Here is a 17,269-nt window from a genome sequence, read left to right as displayed (position 1 = left end):
TGTCACGTCAACTGTTGGGACAGTCACAGTGCCCTGAGTAGCAACAGGAAAAGGCACTGCCATAAAACAGGACTGAAAGGAGAGGGTGATGAGTTTTAAAAGGTGGGGTGGCTCTAAGAACAAGGCTGGACTGAGTGTTGCCCAAGACAGAGGTGAGGCTGACCTCAAATGTGCTAAACTAGGAACTGCAGGAGTCAGAGAATTGTCAGGGGCTTTGCCAAGGCACTGAAGGTATTTACAAAGCAATAAGCTGCCCTGGTGTCAACCAAAATGGAGTACAAAGCCCGTGATGTTTTGCTCCATAGCCTGTTCACATGTACAGGAAGCTCTGTAGGAGAAGAGCTCTTCCAAAAGCACCACAGGGCTCGCACACTTGCCAGCACACTTGATCCAAAGGGGCTCTGGTCACTCAGCTGGTTGCCAAGCACTTGAAAACTGTCCCCACTTTGTACTAGAGAGCCCTGGGGGCCTTCATGGAGGTGGGAATATGCCTAAGGAATGTCTCTCTGAGGCAGAGTGGGAGTTCCTATAGTGCTTTCATTTGTACATCGGTGGACTTTCAGATGCTTGGGTTTCTTTCAAATTAAACTGGATCCTGAATATCCTGACTTTCAGATGGTTGTTTTTGGATAATGTTGCAGTCCCTCTGAGGATTTTAAAGGCACTCTTGCATATTTCCAGCTCTGAGGTAGCCTGTTTTGCCTGGGAATCCCTGTCTGAACAATTCTGTGTGTGACTGTCGGTCCAGACACAGATCTGAGTTGGAACCGTGCCGTGCCCACTCATCTATTGGTCTGTAGCTCAGTACTATATGTGGCTCTGCTCTCAGGTGTTGTACAGTGATGATCTATATCTGAGCAATTTAGAGGAATTTATGTCAACCAGCAAATTCTATCTTCTTACCTGCAGGTACATTTAGAAACTGGTTCACCTCTTTGGGTTCAGCTTTGATCACAGGTGCTGGAGTCATTTCTATGGGAGTCTGTGGAAGAGAAGCAGAAAGAGTTCTTGGATGCTGTCGCTTCCCCTGCCCAGGGGCTCCCACCAGTTCTGCTCCCAGCCATTGCTCCCCGCTCTGTGTTCTGCCCCATATCACAGCTCTGCCCCAAAGCAGCCTCTCACTGCACGCAACAGCAGCCAAGTCCAAACATAACCCCCTGAAGTCTGTGTCGCTGGGCAGAAAGAGTGCAAACACATGTTTGCAGAGGAACAGGCAGTGGCAGATGGATGTGCTGCCAACTCGTGCTCCGAGTACCTCCGAGAGGGAGACTACTTTTATCCTTGGCAATTCTTCCCTTGCTAGACCCAGACAGCGCAATTTAAACCAACCTCTGCATTATCATGGGAAGCCCCTCTTTGATCTGCCTTCATTAGAAATGGGAGTATAGAGGTTGTACAGAAAAAGAAACAGAACAAAACCCCCATCCTGCTCACATGATCTTCACCAGGACCACTGGGCATCTGTTTCCAATTGGAGGGGATTGAGAGTTAAATAAAGAGTACTTTTCTTTCCATCTGGGCTGTGCTGCCCCTCAGCTCCCTGGCTCACCAGCCCCCAGGCCACCACAGGCTGGGGGAGTTTTTACACTGAACAGACACATTGCAAACTCCTCCAGACTGTAAACACAGCTGAGAGAGCGCCATGGTATGGCTGCCGAGCACACACAGCAGAGCTTCGAGGGCACAGCAAGTTCAAGCTGTGTAAATAGTGGAGGAAGTTTGTGCACAGTTTTGGCTGGAAGTACACATTTGTTTTGGAAGGTTGTTTAAATGGGAAGATGCTCAGCATGAGTGAAAAAAGGAAGTGAACCCCAGAGATGCTCTCCTGTTATCTGCTGAGCTGCTACAAGATAGCTGAGGTTCGTGTGAGGCTGGTCAGACCTTCCTGTCCAACACGGCTGGACTCAAGGACAGCCAAACTGAGCCCCCAGCTTCCTCCCACACAGCAGTGGCACGAGTGACTCTCCTTCAGACAAACAGACTTCTTAAGGACTTAGATATGACCAACTGACTTCGCCCCTTGTTTCTTAAATAATAGTTCCCATTTCCTCATAGGAAAATGCGAGGAGGACCTGGAGTGGGGCTTCCATTTCCAGTGAGCAGCCGATAAAAGTGAGAGGCCATATGATAAGCCCAAGACCATGAAAAAGACAGTGGCAGGGCAGGGTTCTGTACTCAGAAGTAGTGGGGTCATTGGCATCACATTAACTGACACTGCTCTCTGAGAAAAAATGTAATCCAAAGTCAATGAAAATAAGCAAAAGAGTGGTTACAGAAATATTGGCAGATTGGAGGGGACAGGCCTCCAGCATGTGCGAGCTTAAAAGCCTTTGGGTTTTGTGCCAAGGAAACACGCTTGTATTTAACCCAGATTGTAAAGCCTTCTGTGCCAGAGAAAACCCTCCTTCCATCGCTTTCTCTGGAAGGATAAACTGTCTTGTAGCTTCGCTGAAGGAATCGAGAAGACAGTTCTAGCTAGCCTAAGGTTTGGTGCTGCTCTGACAGCTATTTCAAGAGAGGAATGACAAATAATGCGCTATCTGGGTTCTGCATCACCTTCTTCCATCTGTCCAGCAGCTAAATCACCTAGCAGGACCCTGCAGTCACATGGCTGGGTCCACACCAGCAGGGGTGATGCTGTGTGAGAGCCTGGGTTCCCGATGGATCTTAGACGGGCTCACCTCCTCGGGGACTGGCAGTCTCTGCAGAGGGTTGAGGTTCAGCACTGGTATGGAGCTGGCAGCTAGCTGGGACTCAGGCAGGTCTAGAGCCAGGTTCTGTTCCTGTTTCACCATGATGGAGCAGAGTTTGGGCCCCAGAGACCACACTCCATTCTCCAGCTCTGAAACATGCACAACGTGAGAGTCAAACTCCAGCAAGAACAGGACAAGTAAAAATAAAATAAAATAAAATAAAAAAATCCATGCAGACAGCTTCTCCCCCCTCCCCCAGGGAGGCTGCCTTTCCAAGTTTAGCACTGTCACCACACAAGCATGTGCAAGCCCACAACAGAGGGAACAAAAAGGAACAAGCCCCCAGCCTGTGGGGTGCAGACAGGACAGAGCTACAGGGATTGTGTCTCTGCTCTTCTCTGCTCTCCCTGTGCAGCCCGTGCTGGAGGACAGCTGCAGGGTTTCTTCCCCACTGATGTCTCAATCTATCCTCTGGAGCCTATTTGTATTTAGAGCTCTGTGTGAGAAGGACGCTGGGCTGGCTCCTCAGGCAGCATGGGCAGCATCACAGAGCTGCCAGGTGTGTTACCAAGAAGAGCACCACCTCTGTGTTAGCGAGCTGCAAAGAAGGCAAGCGTGAAGGCAGCGAAAGGCTGACAGGGGTCCACACGTGCTGCTCTGACCTCCTGCCGATGCTGTGCTGAGTACCAGAGCTTTGCTGCACGAAGGAGAAGAGGATGAAAGAAGTCTGGTGTGGCACCTTGCTTGTGGTGCTGCTCCCCTGTCTCACCTCCGCCACCCCGTGCTGCTCAGAGGCTGTATGCAGCCCTGCCACGCTGCCGTTGCTGGCAGGAGCACAAGCAGCAGCAAGAACAGCAAGTGCCTGAAGAGCACCAAAAGGAGCTGTGTGGGGGCCTTCTCCTCAGTCCCTGCCTGCCCCTGTCCCATGCACGTCTGTGGCATGAGCCGGGCTCGCCACTGGAAGCAGAGATCCCAGGAGCTAGGATTCAGGCAGCGGTGCAGCTCAGATGTGGAAAAAAAAAAAAAGCTGCTAAGCAGGAGAGCTGCCTGGGCTCTGCTCTGAAGTTTTGGTCCCCTTATTGCTCTTCAAACACTTCAGCCTGCCAAAAAGCTACTTCTAGCTGGCCTGGAGCCTGCATCCTCCTCTCTAATCCTCATCTCTTCCCTTCTCCTTTTTATCTGACAACCAGAAACTCATTTGTCTTGACACAGGACAGACTTTTGCTAAGTATGTCACCAGATAGTGCCCCAGTTGGCTCAGCATGAGGCAACATTCAGGCTCACTCGCCGGCCCCCTGCACTTCTCTCAATGCGTACAGCGCTCACAGACCCAGGGGAGCTGCCTAGCGGTCTGCTGCCCAAAGCAGCTCTGCAGTGCAGGGCCCAGTCTAGAAGACATCCTGGCAAGAGAAGAGGGGGAGAAAGGTCCTTCTCAGCTCCACGAAAGCCTGCACAAAGTAGGGCACAAAAGAGGCATCTTTTGGATGCATGGCATCTATTGCAATGTTGCCCTCAGGAGAGGACAGGGTAGAATCCTTTGACACGATGGTGCTAAAGCTTGGGCAGGAATTACATCAGTTAACACAGTATTGCCCCTTGCCAGTGGCATGTGTCGCCTTCCCATCTTTGGTTTGGCACCCCTTTGTTTGCTGCCTGGATAGGTCTTCCTAGCAGAAGCCCATTCTTTCCAGCTCCCTGTGTAGCTGGAAACCTTCGAGCTGAGACACCAGTTGCTGCGGCTGCTCTGTGTGCGTAGTGGCTCAGCGTGCTGCTCCCAGCGCTGCTGGATCGCTTCCTGGAGCTTCCACCTTGCAGCAGGGCCAGCAGCACTGGGGAGCACATCAGGCGGGGTGCACTGCATGGCCGTGACAACTGAGGGGCCGCTGAGCAGACACAGACTGAATTGCACTTTCTTTGTCCGACTATGTACATCAAAACCACAGCTGGTAATGAAGTCCCAGTCACCTCTGGTATGCAAGCAAGCCCTTTCTTATAGAAGGAGGCAAGGTGTTACACAGCCACAAGTATTTGCAGACAAAAAAAACCTTGGACTTTCTCTGTCTGACCACAGCCTATTACAGAGATGAGGGATCTTGAGAGCTCTTCCAGTCTGTGCCTCCACTGCAGGCAAGTCCAGCTAAACCTGCGTCAGGCCTGGCAGAGGGTTGTCTGACTTGATCTTATCCCTCTGCGAGGTGGTTAGGAGTCCACAGCTTTCCCCATTAAATCTTTTCTAGGGTTTCACTATGGCCATGATGGGAAGGTTTTGCCTACTGGCTAATCTGAAGTTCCCTTACTGTGATTTTAAGCCTCACTCTCCTCATCCTCCCTTTCTGTTGCAAAACTTTGCACATCTCTTTTTCTCAGAGGCATCCTCCATCTGGGAGGGCTGCTGCTGAAGCAAGTTACCAGAGCAGACCACCAAGGGTTTTCCCCGTTCAGATTTGACTCAGCAAGAGAGCAGCCCCCTGTGCTGTCAGCCCAGACAGCCCAAGGAGCAGACACCCAAATAAGTATGTGCTGTCCTCCCGTTTCCTGTCTACATTCTGACCCTGCTCTCTTTCCCACCCTCAGAGATTTATCTGGGGAATGATTGGGTTGCAGACTCAAACATATAAGCCATGAGAGGGTCAATGTGGGACTGAGAACGAGGCCTTTTGTGTGGACACATCTAAGTTCTGCCGTCTGAGAGAGCATTTCAGAGGTATGGCCAGTCTGTAACCACTGCAGAATCCACAGTATATTGCTGGGTGAGGGACGCCAGGAAGGTCATCTTCTGCTGTTGGTACTCTGTACGTAATGGGAGAAAGTATGGCTGTGAAATATCCACAGCTGCCCTGGGTTGGAGAGGTGGTAAGACAAAGAGCAGTGAGGAAGCAGGACCTGGACAGGAGTGCAGTCACTAGCCTTGGGGCTGGTTAAGCACCCACTGTTTTGCACGACCCCGTCTCTCCCCGCTCCTGGCATTGAATCACACCCTGCAGAACTGAGGGCTGGTACTGAGAACTGGAGCAGCCAGTCTGTGTGCAAACCATCTGGAAAGCAGACTCCACTGATAAACAGGGTCACAATGCACCCAGCAGCTTGCCCTAGCTGACCCGTGTTAGTGGGAACCATGTGGGAAGGGGCAGGATTTGGAAGTGCCGGAGGTCTGCAGCAAAGCTGGGAGAAAGCTGATAAACAGCAATCCTCAGCCAGCTCCAAGCCTAGACGGAGCCCGGGCATTCCTGAGGAGCTCTGCAGACCAAGCAGTGCTTGGTTAATGTTAAAGAAAAGCCACTCCTGGGTAATTAATTTGAGCTGAGTGTCTAAAAGGACTGAGACTGGATGGAGCTGTGCCAAAAGGACTGCACAGTGTTACAAATACTGGACCTGACTCAGGGCTACACTACAATATGACTCACATCCCATTACAAGCCAAGATAGCCCTGGAAAGATGGGCTGAATTATCCCACTGCAGGACGGGGTGCATAGGTACCCCTGTGCTTGCCACACTGACAGCAGGCTTCTCTCCCTGTATAGAGCTCATCTGCACCCTCGGAGAGCAAGTGTCAGGCCCGCCTGGAGCTCTCCTGGGTTATGTGCTTCACGCTGTGCTGGCCTCTGCCCGAGGGGGAATGTCACACTCCATTCAGGAGACTCGTGGTCTTGCCTTGGAGAGACTGCAGCTGAAGCAGGCGTATGCCCAGACACAGAGGAGCGGATGTGGTGACAAGTGTCCCAGGGAGGAGTCCCTGAGGTAGCTTCACGTAGCCAGGCTTCATGGAGCATTTCACTGCTCTCTACAACTCATGCCTTTTGCTTCTCTCATTCCCAAGCCTCATCCTCCTTGTGTTCATTTGCAGGGGCAAAATAATGACTCGTCTGTGCGCTCACGCCGGTTTGTTTTTTGTTAGTTGCCTGGTTGCCTGTCTGGGCTGAGTGCTCTCCAAGACCGCACTGGGGTTAAAGCTAGGAAAAAAGAACCGTGCAAATGGAAAGCTTTTTGATACCAAGGCAGAGCTTGCTCGGCCTGCCACGAGCCTCTCTCCCAGCACCTCTCCGAGTGGCCCCTGCGGAACATGGTGGGAATGGCTGTGCTCTTTGCAGGGACCAAAGAGGCAGTGGAGGCCAGTTCCACCCCTCCTGCCTTTGTACCACAGAGCTGGGATCCTTCCTGGCCATAATAGGGAAGCCTCTGTCCCAGGTCTCACTCTCATTCAAAGTAATGGCTTTCTTCTGTGTATACTGAGCCTGTGCCACTGCTTTTTCAGGCAGCCTGGTTGTCCATCAGCTGTTGGGACACCCACACAGTCCCGCAAATTACAGGACTCTGTGCAAGGACGGCTCTAAAAATATCCAGCCATCATAAATTATCCTGAAATGAATTGTTTTAAAAATAGGTTTTGAAATGACTGTTCCTCTCTGTCTCCTGCTAAAAGATCTGCTGGTAAAGAAGCCACTTAGCTTTCCACATGTACCAGCACTGGTTGCAGCCAGAGACGCATGCTTCCTCTATCCAAGCCAAAACCCTGCTGACGGATGCCAAAACAGACCTGGATCTGGGGCATCCACACCCAGGCTTGCAAGATCCTAAAAAGACTTTGCCTATTGCTTGCCAGAAGCTGGCAGCATGCAGAACCACAGCCAATTATTATCCTCGTAAGTATGTTAGCCCGTCAAAGGAGCAATGTGGCCGTCAGAGCACAAACCGAAGGAAAAAATGTGGGCTGTGTTTGACAATGGCAGATCAAATTCTTCCCTGGATTAGCCATGCGCAAGCCCAAGGAATAGCCAGTTTGTCCTTATATATGGAAGGCAGCCAGAGCCTCTGCTAACAGATGTGCCTGAAGCTGTGCAGTGCGCACGTCTCCTGCTCACCGTTAGCATTATCTTCAGTCTTGACAGGCATGAGGGGGCTCTGGGGAGCAGAGTCTCCACTGAGGGAGTAGCTGTGCTCTGCCTGGATGCCTGGAGTGGGTGGGTCCAGGTCCATGTCCAGCAGCGGGTTCTTTTCGGCCAGCACTGGGTCATCGAAGAAACTGCTGAAGAGGTCGTTGGAGAAATCCTCCATGTTGTCGGAGAAGTGATCCAGGTTCTCGGAGAAATGCTGAGGAAAGACCGAGGGAGAGGGATTGTTAGTGTCAAGTCCAGGATGGATCTTAGAGCCTTCCTCTGCGCTGAGAGCCAAACCTCAGTGACAGCCCTTTCTGGATGGGAAAATGCATTTGCTATCCCTTCCTTGCATCAGTTTGTTAAAAACACTACAAATTTAGATAGAAAGGGCCTAAGTGCTGTTCAGCCTCTCTGCCTGTTTATCTATGCCACAAACACTCACGAAACTCTTCTATACTCTCACATCCCCTCCCTCCTCAGTGTGTAACTATCTTCAGCTTCCCAGCATCATCTCACTACGACATCTAGCCAAACAGAGCACAAGGCAAGAAATCCCTGTGAAGACAAAATGCAAGTGTGGCAGAAAATCATGGTCTTCAGCACCTGTCTGTGGTGACAGACACTTTCTCATGTTCTCTGCCAGCAGCAATAGGCACTCTGATGCCCCAGAGAACATCAAACCAGCTGCTGATTTCTATCAGAGAAAAAAAAAGATCAGTTGGATCAACATAACAGGAAGGCCCCCTGTTGTATTTAATTTCCTCTGGGACTTCACAGCCCCTCTGTGGACCATATGAAGCTGTCCTTCAGCCAGATAATGCCTGTGAAATTCTGCTCCCCGATGAAGTTTAAACACTACAGATGGGCTGTTAACAACAAACAATCATTCCACTAATCATTCCAGTAACAGCCAGTAAATCTGGCCGGGGTGGCTGTGGAGCTGGGCTCCTGATGCCACAGGGAACCTGCTTCCTTTGAGGCACATCCTCCTATTCAGAAGTCAGATCGCTCACTTTTCCATTTGCTACAACAAAGCACTGGTTGGGCAGGGAGAAAAATTATGATTGCCAAACACCAGCTGAAAAATTATCCCATTTGTTGGCAGATTGAGGCTTCTGGCTCACAGAGAGGAAAGAAAAGACAGATACGTTCAAGTGACTATATTACACAGACGGAACTGTGCAACTTAAATGAACTGGAGAGAGCACAGCCGAGTCAGACTGGGTCCCCCCCCGCCTGCAAAAGCATCTGGGTGGGCAGAAAGGCATTGAAAGCAGCATACTGAAATACCAAGAGCAATAGGGTATGGGTGAAAGAGAGTGGGAGGGAGCACGCAGGTCCTGGAGCAGAGGCATGAACGCCAGGGCATTCCAGTGGGAGAGCCGAGCTCGGGAAGAAGCCCAGCTCCTGGAGGAGCAGGGGGTGCACACAGGCCTTTCTTTCCCCCCCTCTGGGACTGAGGGAGGTGTTGGCCAGAGGACCCCGGATGTCGGAGCCTGCAGGTTCCTGTTCCTACAGGAAGGTATATTTGTTTTACCTGAGCACAATATCGCTCTGTCAACATTACGCAGGCTGTCAGAGTGCAGGGTGAGGCTGGGGAGCGAAGGAGGCTGCAGCTGAACAGACCCACGCTTCCCACCGAGGGGGAGAGGGAGGCAGTGAGCTGCTGCAGTTTCCATCACGGCAGTGCCCTTCACACCCTAACATCGTCCCTCAGCCACTCAGTTTGAAAACCAGATGCCCACTCTGCTGCCTGGAGTGACAGACAGCCCGACACACTGCCATCCCAGGGAGGGCAGACACTGCTTGTGCAGGTACGGCGGCGAAGGCGCACTCGTGCTAAATCCCAGGGCTGAGGCCCTCCCGGGGATGCCGGGGCTGAAGTTTCCTCCACTTGTTCCCATGCCGGAAGCAGGGCTGGCGAGGCAGCTTGGTAAAAGCTACCCAGCCATTTCCAAGTTGCCTAGAAGCACTTCTGTGCTTGAATTGAGTGACAGCAGACACCTCCCATCTGTGCTGAGCATAACCGTTCTTCGGAGGGAGCTGAGTCAGCAGATGGAATTGGGTTAGATATTTATCTAAAAAGCCCTGGCAAACCACGTTTTGGCCTATCCTACAGCACAGAGGGGTAAGAGAGTTTGGAGGCCTGAGCATTAACCCCAGAGAGTGCCTGCTCATGTAACAGCTGTTCTTTGTCTTGCTCTCTCCAAACAACACAAGCAAACACAGGATATGAACATGATACCCTTACGGTAAGGGTGAGAACGTAACCGCGGAAAAGTGAAGGGATTCGGACCTCTGGCTGCCAGTGCATCACGAGACCACAGCAGAGCCGAGATCTGACACGAGGCCTCCAAATCGTATACGTACTGTCATAGCCATCAAAACTCGAGTGACCACGTAACCCTCTAAGAGAAGCGGGGCTGGATGGACAGCTGCAGGGAGAACCGTCTGTGACTCTGCCATATGCTTCACATTTCTTTCACAACTTTGCATTAACAAAGGCAGAGGTGGGAGTGAAGACAGTCAGGGAGAAGATGCATTTATGCATTAGTTCCACTCACTGTCTTTTAGCAGCTTGCCACCCACACTCAGAACAAGGATTTCTTGGTCAGTCAACAGTCTTGTCATTGTAGGACAAACCTACCCAGAGGCAAGAGGAGGAGATGTGCCTCTGGGTTTACTCTGAAACCAAAAAATTGCCCCAGCAGTGGCTAAGGGGTGAGACATCACTAATGAGAGCAAGGGGCTGAGCACCAACTCAGGCACAAAAATCAGCAGAAGTCCTTGCGGGTTTGTGGTTCTTCTTTTAGACACCCCACAGCAGGCTGTCCGGAGGACCTCCCTGCGTCAAAGTGAGGATGAAGAGGCAGCACCGTTCTTCCAGCGATGCAGGAGCTCAGCTCCCCTAAAGCCCGCTCTCTCCCAAGAGACAGAGACAAAGCAGCCCCTTTTCATCTCCCATCAATCACACAGAGCTAGAGATTGCTATTTTATTTAGAAAAGGAGGCAAGAGGCAAAGGAAAATAGAAGGAAGGGTAAACCAAGGATAACAACATGGCTTTGTAGCTGGCCAAATCCACAACAGAGACTACAGGACAAGCAGGAAACTATGCCACAAAGTCCCAAGAAGATTGCTGTGTCTGCTGGGTGGGCTTTGTCCCCTCCTGATGCCAACAGGTATCATTAGCTTTAGGATAAACTTCTGATTACTAACGGTACCCATGGGTGTAACCACATGGTAACAGGAAAAAGCGTCCTCTTGTCCAGATCCAACTGTGGTGGGCACAGTGAAGAGCAGCCCAGAGCTATTTTGGACAGTGTCATCAAAACCACTGCGAGTTAGCCTAGATCGAGCCTGCTGGCCTAGATCATGCAGACTCTGTGCCACCCGTTCTCAGCGGGAGAGCTGCACTTATCTGGCAAAACTCAGAGGAGGCTTCAGCTGCTCTCTTCGCTATCATGTGTGAGTGAATGCTCTGGATAACTGCAGGTCCCAGGGTGCAGTGTCTTGGGGCTGTGTGGATCAGGTGAGGTGGAGCATGGCAGAGTCAGTGCTCCTAGTTTCTAGGAGCTCCTAGTTTCTAGGAGCACTAGAGTTTCAGATAGTTTCAGCACCTAGTTTCAGATAACAGGAGCTGGTTAATTGCCCGACCAAATGAGCTGTAGCTTTACGCAGGCTGGAAGCTGCTGTGCCCAGGGAGGTGCTGTACCTGCCCTTCCTTCCCACACGGACTGGGGCAAGCACAGCTGAAGGCCTGCACGTGTTACCACTGAATGGAATGACTGCTGTGGGGCTGTGGAGAGATTTTTGTGACACCATGGCAATGAACATCTCAGCAGACCAGGGGCACGTGTAAGTAGAAGGTCCAAGAAAGAGTGCACAGGCATTGGTAGGGATGGTGGGATGTACAGAGACGCAGAAGCAGGGCAGGCTCATCACCTCACACGGTCTAGGCTCTCTCTTCAAGAGCATCTTCCAGCCAGCTCCCGCTCCTGAGGGAACTGGCCAAGTATTTCTAACAGTGACAGTGAAGGAACCTGCAACTCTGCTGAGATCGTCCTTTAAGATATCTCAAGTAGCTTTCATGCAGACGGGCCTGGCTTGAGCAAGAGGGACCAGTCAACTGGGAAACGTGATTCCTTACCATCTTGGGCCAGAGGGAGCGGGTGTGAAGTGTACTGGGGGAAAACAGCTTCCAGATGGGATACGGAGCTCACAGCACAGTCTCATTTTGCATTATTCCCTCCTGCTATCTCCCCCTCCCTTTCACACCCTCCTTCCTTCTCCTTCTAACTATGCTCAAAAGCCAAGAAATAGCACGAGATGTGTTTCCAAAGCTGTATTACCAGTGAGCGGTCAGGGAGGGGGCAGCCAAGGGACAGAAACGCAATGGTGAGGATGTGCTGGATTTCCTGATCCAAGCCTGATTTCTAGCTGCCCATCCCCCTCAGCGTGGTTCCGGGAGGATGGGGAGGCAGTGCCCAAAGGGGACAAACCTGGGTGTGCAGGTACAGGGGTGGCGATGACCCCCCCATCTCCAGGCAGCTGATGCCACAGGAGAATCCGCTCGGGCTGAGGCCACCTCAGCTGCAGGGAGAGTGCGAATCTGTCAGCTGCTGGCTCCTGCTCCCTCCCACTCCTGGTGACCGACATAGGCACCGAATCTTCCAAACATATTTCCACCACATGTTTTCATCCTGACCTCATGCTTAGGGTTGTCTAAATAGCGAACTGCGTGTGCGTGCGTGCACTTCTCATTCGAACACCCCTTCCTGTTGTACAGCAGTTATCTTGGGAGCTAATGTAAGGCATCCAGACATCCAAATGCAAGCTCTCTATTTGCCCCCACCCAGAGCTGGTGTTGGACCTCTGGGGGCCCCCAAGCAGAGACTGAAGCATTGAGCTTTTTCCACTGCCAGCCGTGCATGGGACACCTTGAGGTGCCACTACGGTAGCCCAGTGGCCCACAGGCAGCTGAAGGAGGGGACTGTTTCCTCTCCCTGCATCCTCTTCTGCGTTGTGGTCACTTCTGTCTCTCCCTTTCCCTTTCACACATCCATCCTTTGATGGTGACTTTCCTCTCCCCACCTCCAGCAGAGTTGTTTGGAGACAATCTCCCGTCAGGATCAGTTTAGTTCTCACAGCCTCCATGCTCCCACTATGATGGTCTCGCTCCAAGGAGAAAGCAGCAAGGGGCTAATCCAGCTGGGCGGCAGCCCAGGCCCAGGAGACGAAGGGCCTTTGCAGGTTGGAGGTTCTGCTTGTGCTGGCAGGCAGTGCAGATGAGGAGGGGATTCTTCTGACTTTTCTCTTTTATTTTTGAAAGTATTTTTCCTCTTTGCTTGCCAAGATAAATCTTCTGTCCCAGCTGTGACATCTGCATTTCCCTTCTCTGCTTTCACTAAGGAATGAAGCCCCCTGCACTCCAGCTTCACAGCCGAGGTTTCCTTTACATTCCAGGAAAGAAGAGCCCATACACTCCAGACAGTCCTTCTGCTCGCTTTAAAATGCAGCGAATTGCAGAGCTTATGAAAGTGAAGGTCTTGAGAGCATTAACAGGATCCATCCAGGATGGACAGATGCTGTGCACACTTCTCCTCACGGTCTAGTTGGTGCATGTGCACCCCCATGGGGCACACGCGGCCATCCAACCACCTCTCGGCTCTCTCAAACCCCTCTGGTGCCCCTGTGTCCTGACCTGCGTGGGTCTTTGTGTCTCCTCTCACCCCTCATGTACCACAGCTCCCTGCTGCTCCACTCCTGCTCAGCCCATGCCCCTATTCTGTTTGCCCCCTGCTGTTATTGCATCTCTGCATGGCATGGCTGAAGCACTTCAACCTGAACCATCTGCAAACCCCAAAGCTATTTCCCTCCAGCATTCCAAGCAGCAGCAGTCCTGTCTTCCTGAGACTGCCAGTAATGCCCAGGTAACCCAAGATGATTTTCAGTTTCGTGACCTCGGATTGCACATAAACCAGACACCTCCCTGACACCCAGCCTCCAAGCGGCAGAGGGCTTAGCTCAACCGTATCTGGAACCAGCCCAAGATTTTATTGCCTTCTGTAGAATAACGCAGAATGACAGGAAAAGGGATGGGTAGGTGGGGTGTAGTGTCACTGAAAGCAAGGCAGGGGACCTGCTTCCCCACAGCCGAGCTGTGCCATCCCCGCAGGGCACACAGCCCCTCAGAGCGAAGGTGCTTCGAGCTGTAATTCTTTGGAAGCAGCCTCAGCCATGTCCCCACTGCCTCGCGGAGTCCCGGCAGAGCTCCTTGTGGAAACCTCCTTCCACCGAGCACCTGTGCCAAGGGGCCTGGATTTACAATTTCCAGCGCTAGGCGCCACAAGACCTAGGAGGGACGACGGAGGCTCAAGACACAATCAGGGGAAGGCGATTGCGGGAGCGGCGCCAACACGAGGCGCTCCCTTGGGGCCCTGAAGTGAGGGAGGCGAGGGCAGCCGGGGTCCCCGGGGACCCGCAGCCCCCTCATGAGGCGCCATCGCCCTGGGGGGGGGCGGGGACCAGGTGCTGAGGGGGGCGCACTGTGGGTGCTGCTGGGGGGGGGGGGGGGGGGGCACCCCGCCATCACCGGCGGTTAACGGTCGCCGCCGCGCGCTTCCAACGGCCGGCAGCGGCCGCAGCCCATTGGCCGGCGCCGCCGAGCGGCGGCCAATGGGAGGCGGCTGCCAGGAGCCGGGCGGCGGCGGCGGCGGCGAGGCGGGCGGGAGGAGTGCAGGGTTAGGACGGAGCGGCCCGCGGGCCGCCGCCACACGCAGCGCCTCGACGGGGCGCACCGAGCCGCCACCGGCACCGGCTCCTTGCCCCTGCCTTTTCCTCGTCACCCTCACGGCTCGGCTGGGCACTGAGGCAACCTCACGGGGCAGCGCCGGGGGGATGAGGGGGCGAGAGGGGGGCGCAGCCCCCCTCTCGCCCCCTCATCCCCCCGGCGCTGCCCCGTAGGGCGGCCTCGTCTACCCAGCGGCCGTAGGGCGGCCTCGTCTACCCAGTCATTTTTCCCCGTACAGGCACCTGCTACCCGGCTCTCCACACGCTCCGGGGTGGGAAGCAGCCGTTTGCCGGCTCTGCACGAGACTCGCGGAGCCTGTGGAGACGGGAGCGTCTCCTCCCAGCAGCAGCGCCCTGGAGGATAAGAGGAATGCCTCTGCCTTCCAGCTTGCTCGCGCTGCGTGTGCGCTACGTAGGCCCAAATTTCCTTTGGCTTACTTTGACTCGGGTAAAAAAAAATAAAAATAATTAGAGCAGGATTTAAACGGTGTACAGAAGTGGACGCAACCCCCTCGGAATGAAACATTTAGATCAGCTGTTCTTCACTGTCATTTGGCAGAATACGGGGGGCTATTTCTAGGAGTCCGTGGAAGGCAATTAAAAAGTTTGGGGCTTTCAAGGTCTTTTTTTGAGCTCTGAGAACCAAAGATACCTGCCTATTACAAAAAGCAGCCTGCATTTCTGAGCCATCGTGGCGGCTGGTGGGCTGCACTCGAATGGAGGTAGATGGGGGTATTCCCCACGGGAATGCAGGTACCCCCTGGGCAAGCCGTCTGGGGTCTTTTCCTCTGCTCCTCACACTGAGGTAGTGCCAAGAGAAACAAGTCCCTGCCTCCAGGTCTCTGTCCCCTTCCCTGAATTGGTGCTTTACCTCTTTGTGTTGACGTGGCAGCCTCTGCTGAGTTTGCAGCAGCCTTCCAAACCCACCCTAACTACTCAGTGATGGGGCCCCGGGAGTCCTTCAGCTGCTGTAGTTTGGGAGGGGGTCAATGTGAACTTTCTCTCATTAGGTGTGAAAATGCAATGCATCAGCTTTGGGAAGGCCCCATCTGCTATGTTACCCCAATCCACCTCCAGCCAGACCTACCCTTTGCAAAGAGCCTATACACATATCCCTTCTCAGTCCCCGCAGAGCCACAGCAGCCAGAACACACTCGGGTTTCTGCAGCCATGCCCATTGGCGTGCAGCACCCCTGCGCAACCTAGAGGTGCAGCTCAGGCCCAGCCCAGAAAATCTAGAGCCAAACGTACCATGAGAAAGCCCCCTCATTTTAATTGTGTGTGGCAGGTCTGCCTAGACAGCTTAGGGAAAAAATCTTGATGCACTGCAAAAGTCCAAATAGCAAACATAAGGCTAGAACGTGTGAGAAAAAAGGAAAAATACCGTGAGTAAGGCTATGCCACGCTATGGCAGGGCTTCATCTGAGTTCCCTCCTGGTCACAGAGGTGCAGAAAGCATCGGCTCATATGAGTAGAGGTCCAGGAGGTCTGCACAGAAAGACTGGAGCTGCTGAGGGACACCAGGAGGAACCTGTGCTCCAGGGCAGTCACCTGGGAGTGCCTGTTTGTGTCTCGCTACAGTCCTGGCGGAGAGGGACCCATGGTGCAATGAAAGGCAGCAGGCAGGGCAAGAGAAAGAAAGTGCTGCTTTCCTCTGCGTGACTCTGTGAACTACACTGCTGTGCTGCAGGGAAGCCGAGGTCGCGGTATCCCGAAAGACACAAAATAAAGCATGAATGAACAATGCAATTAAAAATCAATTGGAAAGGGTACAACTGCTCAAGCCAGTCACTAGTCGGGGGGATGGGGAAGTTTGTTCTGTAACTGAAATAAACTAGAATAAACACCACTCCAACATTTCTTCCAACTTTCTTGGAAGCTTCTGGCCCTGTCCAGGACTGGGTTGGAGCCACCAGAGTCGGCAGATCTCTGCTCTTACATGGCTCTTCACCCCCATGTTATTATGGGCCTTTTTTCTGTATCTTGCATGAAAGGCAATTGAAGCAATGGGAAAGGTGCCCTAGGAGATAGAGGAAATCTGCTGTGTAAGATAACCAGAGCAGGAAGAAAGATCTGTATTATCTTTACAATCACCTTCATTTCTCTCATTGAAACCCTTTCTCTTTAACACTCGGAGAACAAAATCAGAGATAATCCACATTTTGTCCCCTGTCAGGTCCCTGGAGAGCCATAAAGAAAAGCCTTGGAAGAGGATGATAGCAGTACTCTGTTCAAGTCCAAAAGCTGAGGCATGCAGCTAATACCAAACATTACTGGTGGGTTTCATTCCTTGGGCCTTTGGAAAGGGCAATTACAGATCAAGTAAATCTGGACCAGCTGATTCATGACTCAGGGATGTGAGGGGTTTTGACTCAAAATCTTCAGAGGTCGAGAGCTGGGACTCTCTTTAATGGCAAGGCTGGGCAAGAGACGGGTTTTATGACCAGCATGCTGAATGGGGTCCCACCAGCTGCCGAAGCACTTGCTGTCTCTACGGATGTGATATGTGCAGGCATCCCGGCGCTGGAGGAGCCCTGCGTGAGCTGGGATGGGACAGGGCACTGTCTCTTGCTGTCTGTGCGCGTGCATGTGTGTGAGACGCTCCTGCTTCTGGGCACCAGGACTGTTTTCAAAGCAGTTCAGCTTGGAATGCAGATTTCTGACCTGCTGCCAATATCCCGGTGGAAAATCTGTGCCCTGAGCAACAGATAGGAAATTAAACTTCAGCTCCAGTGCTGAGGGTATCATTTTCACCTCAGCAGTGGAGCTGTAGAAACAAGAGTCTCAGGAGGATGGGGAAATCCTTCCTTCAGGGCAGCAACACCTCTCAGGCCACTCCTCACTACTGGGGCAGCCTGGATTAACTCCATCCTCGGGGAGCACGGAGGTGTGGTGTTACTGAGCAAGGGGT

The 17,269-nt window shown here is 52.7% G+C and overlaps 1 protein-coding gene across 3 annotated transcripts in view; it reads right to left on the bottom strand.

The window, feature by feature from the left end:
- Positions 1–17,269, bottom strand: part of CREB3L1 (cAMP responsive element binding protein 3 like 1) — a 45,101-nt gene that overhangs the window by 13,929 nt on the left and 13,903 nt on the right. For all 3 annotated transcript variants that reach the window (XM_080592900.1, XM_080592899.1, XM_080592898.1), the window contains exons 2-4: positions 7,554–7,782; positions 2,682–2,842; positions 904–982 (exon numbers count right to left, since the gene is read on the bottom strand). In XM_080592900.1, coding sequence (XP_080449026.1) covers positions 904–982; positions 2,682–2,842; positions 7,554–7,782 — 469 coding nt within the window. The remainder of the gene's footprint in view (positions 1–903; positions 983–2,681; positions 2,843–7,553; positions 7,783–17,269) is intronic.

The sequence above is a fragment of the Anser brachyrhynchus genome, assembly GCF_964034855.1.
Source record: "Anser brachyrhynchus genome assembly, chromosome: 5".
In the NCBI taxonomy this organism is placed as follows: Eukaryota; Metazoa; Chordata; class Aves; order Anseriformes; family Anatidae; genus Anser; species Anser brachyrhynchus.
Note: the sequence above shows the minus strand (reverse complement) of the source record. Positions and strands in the feature narration are given on the sequence as shown.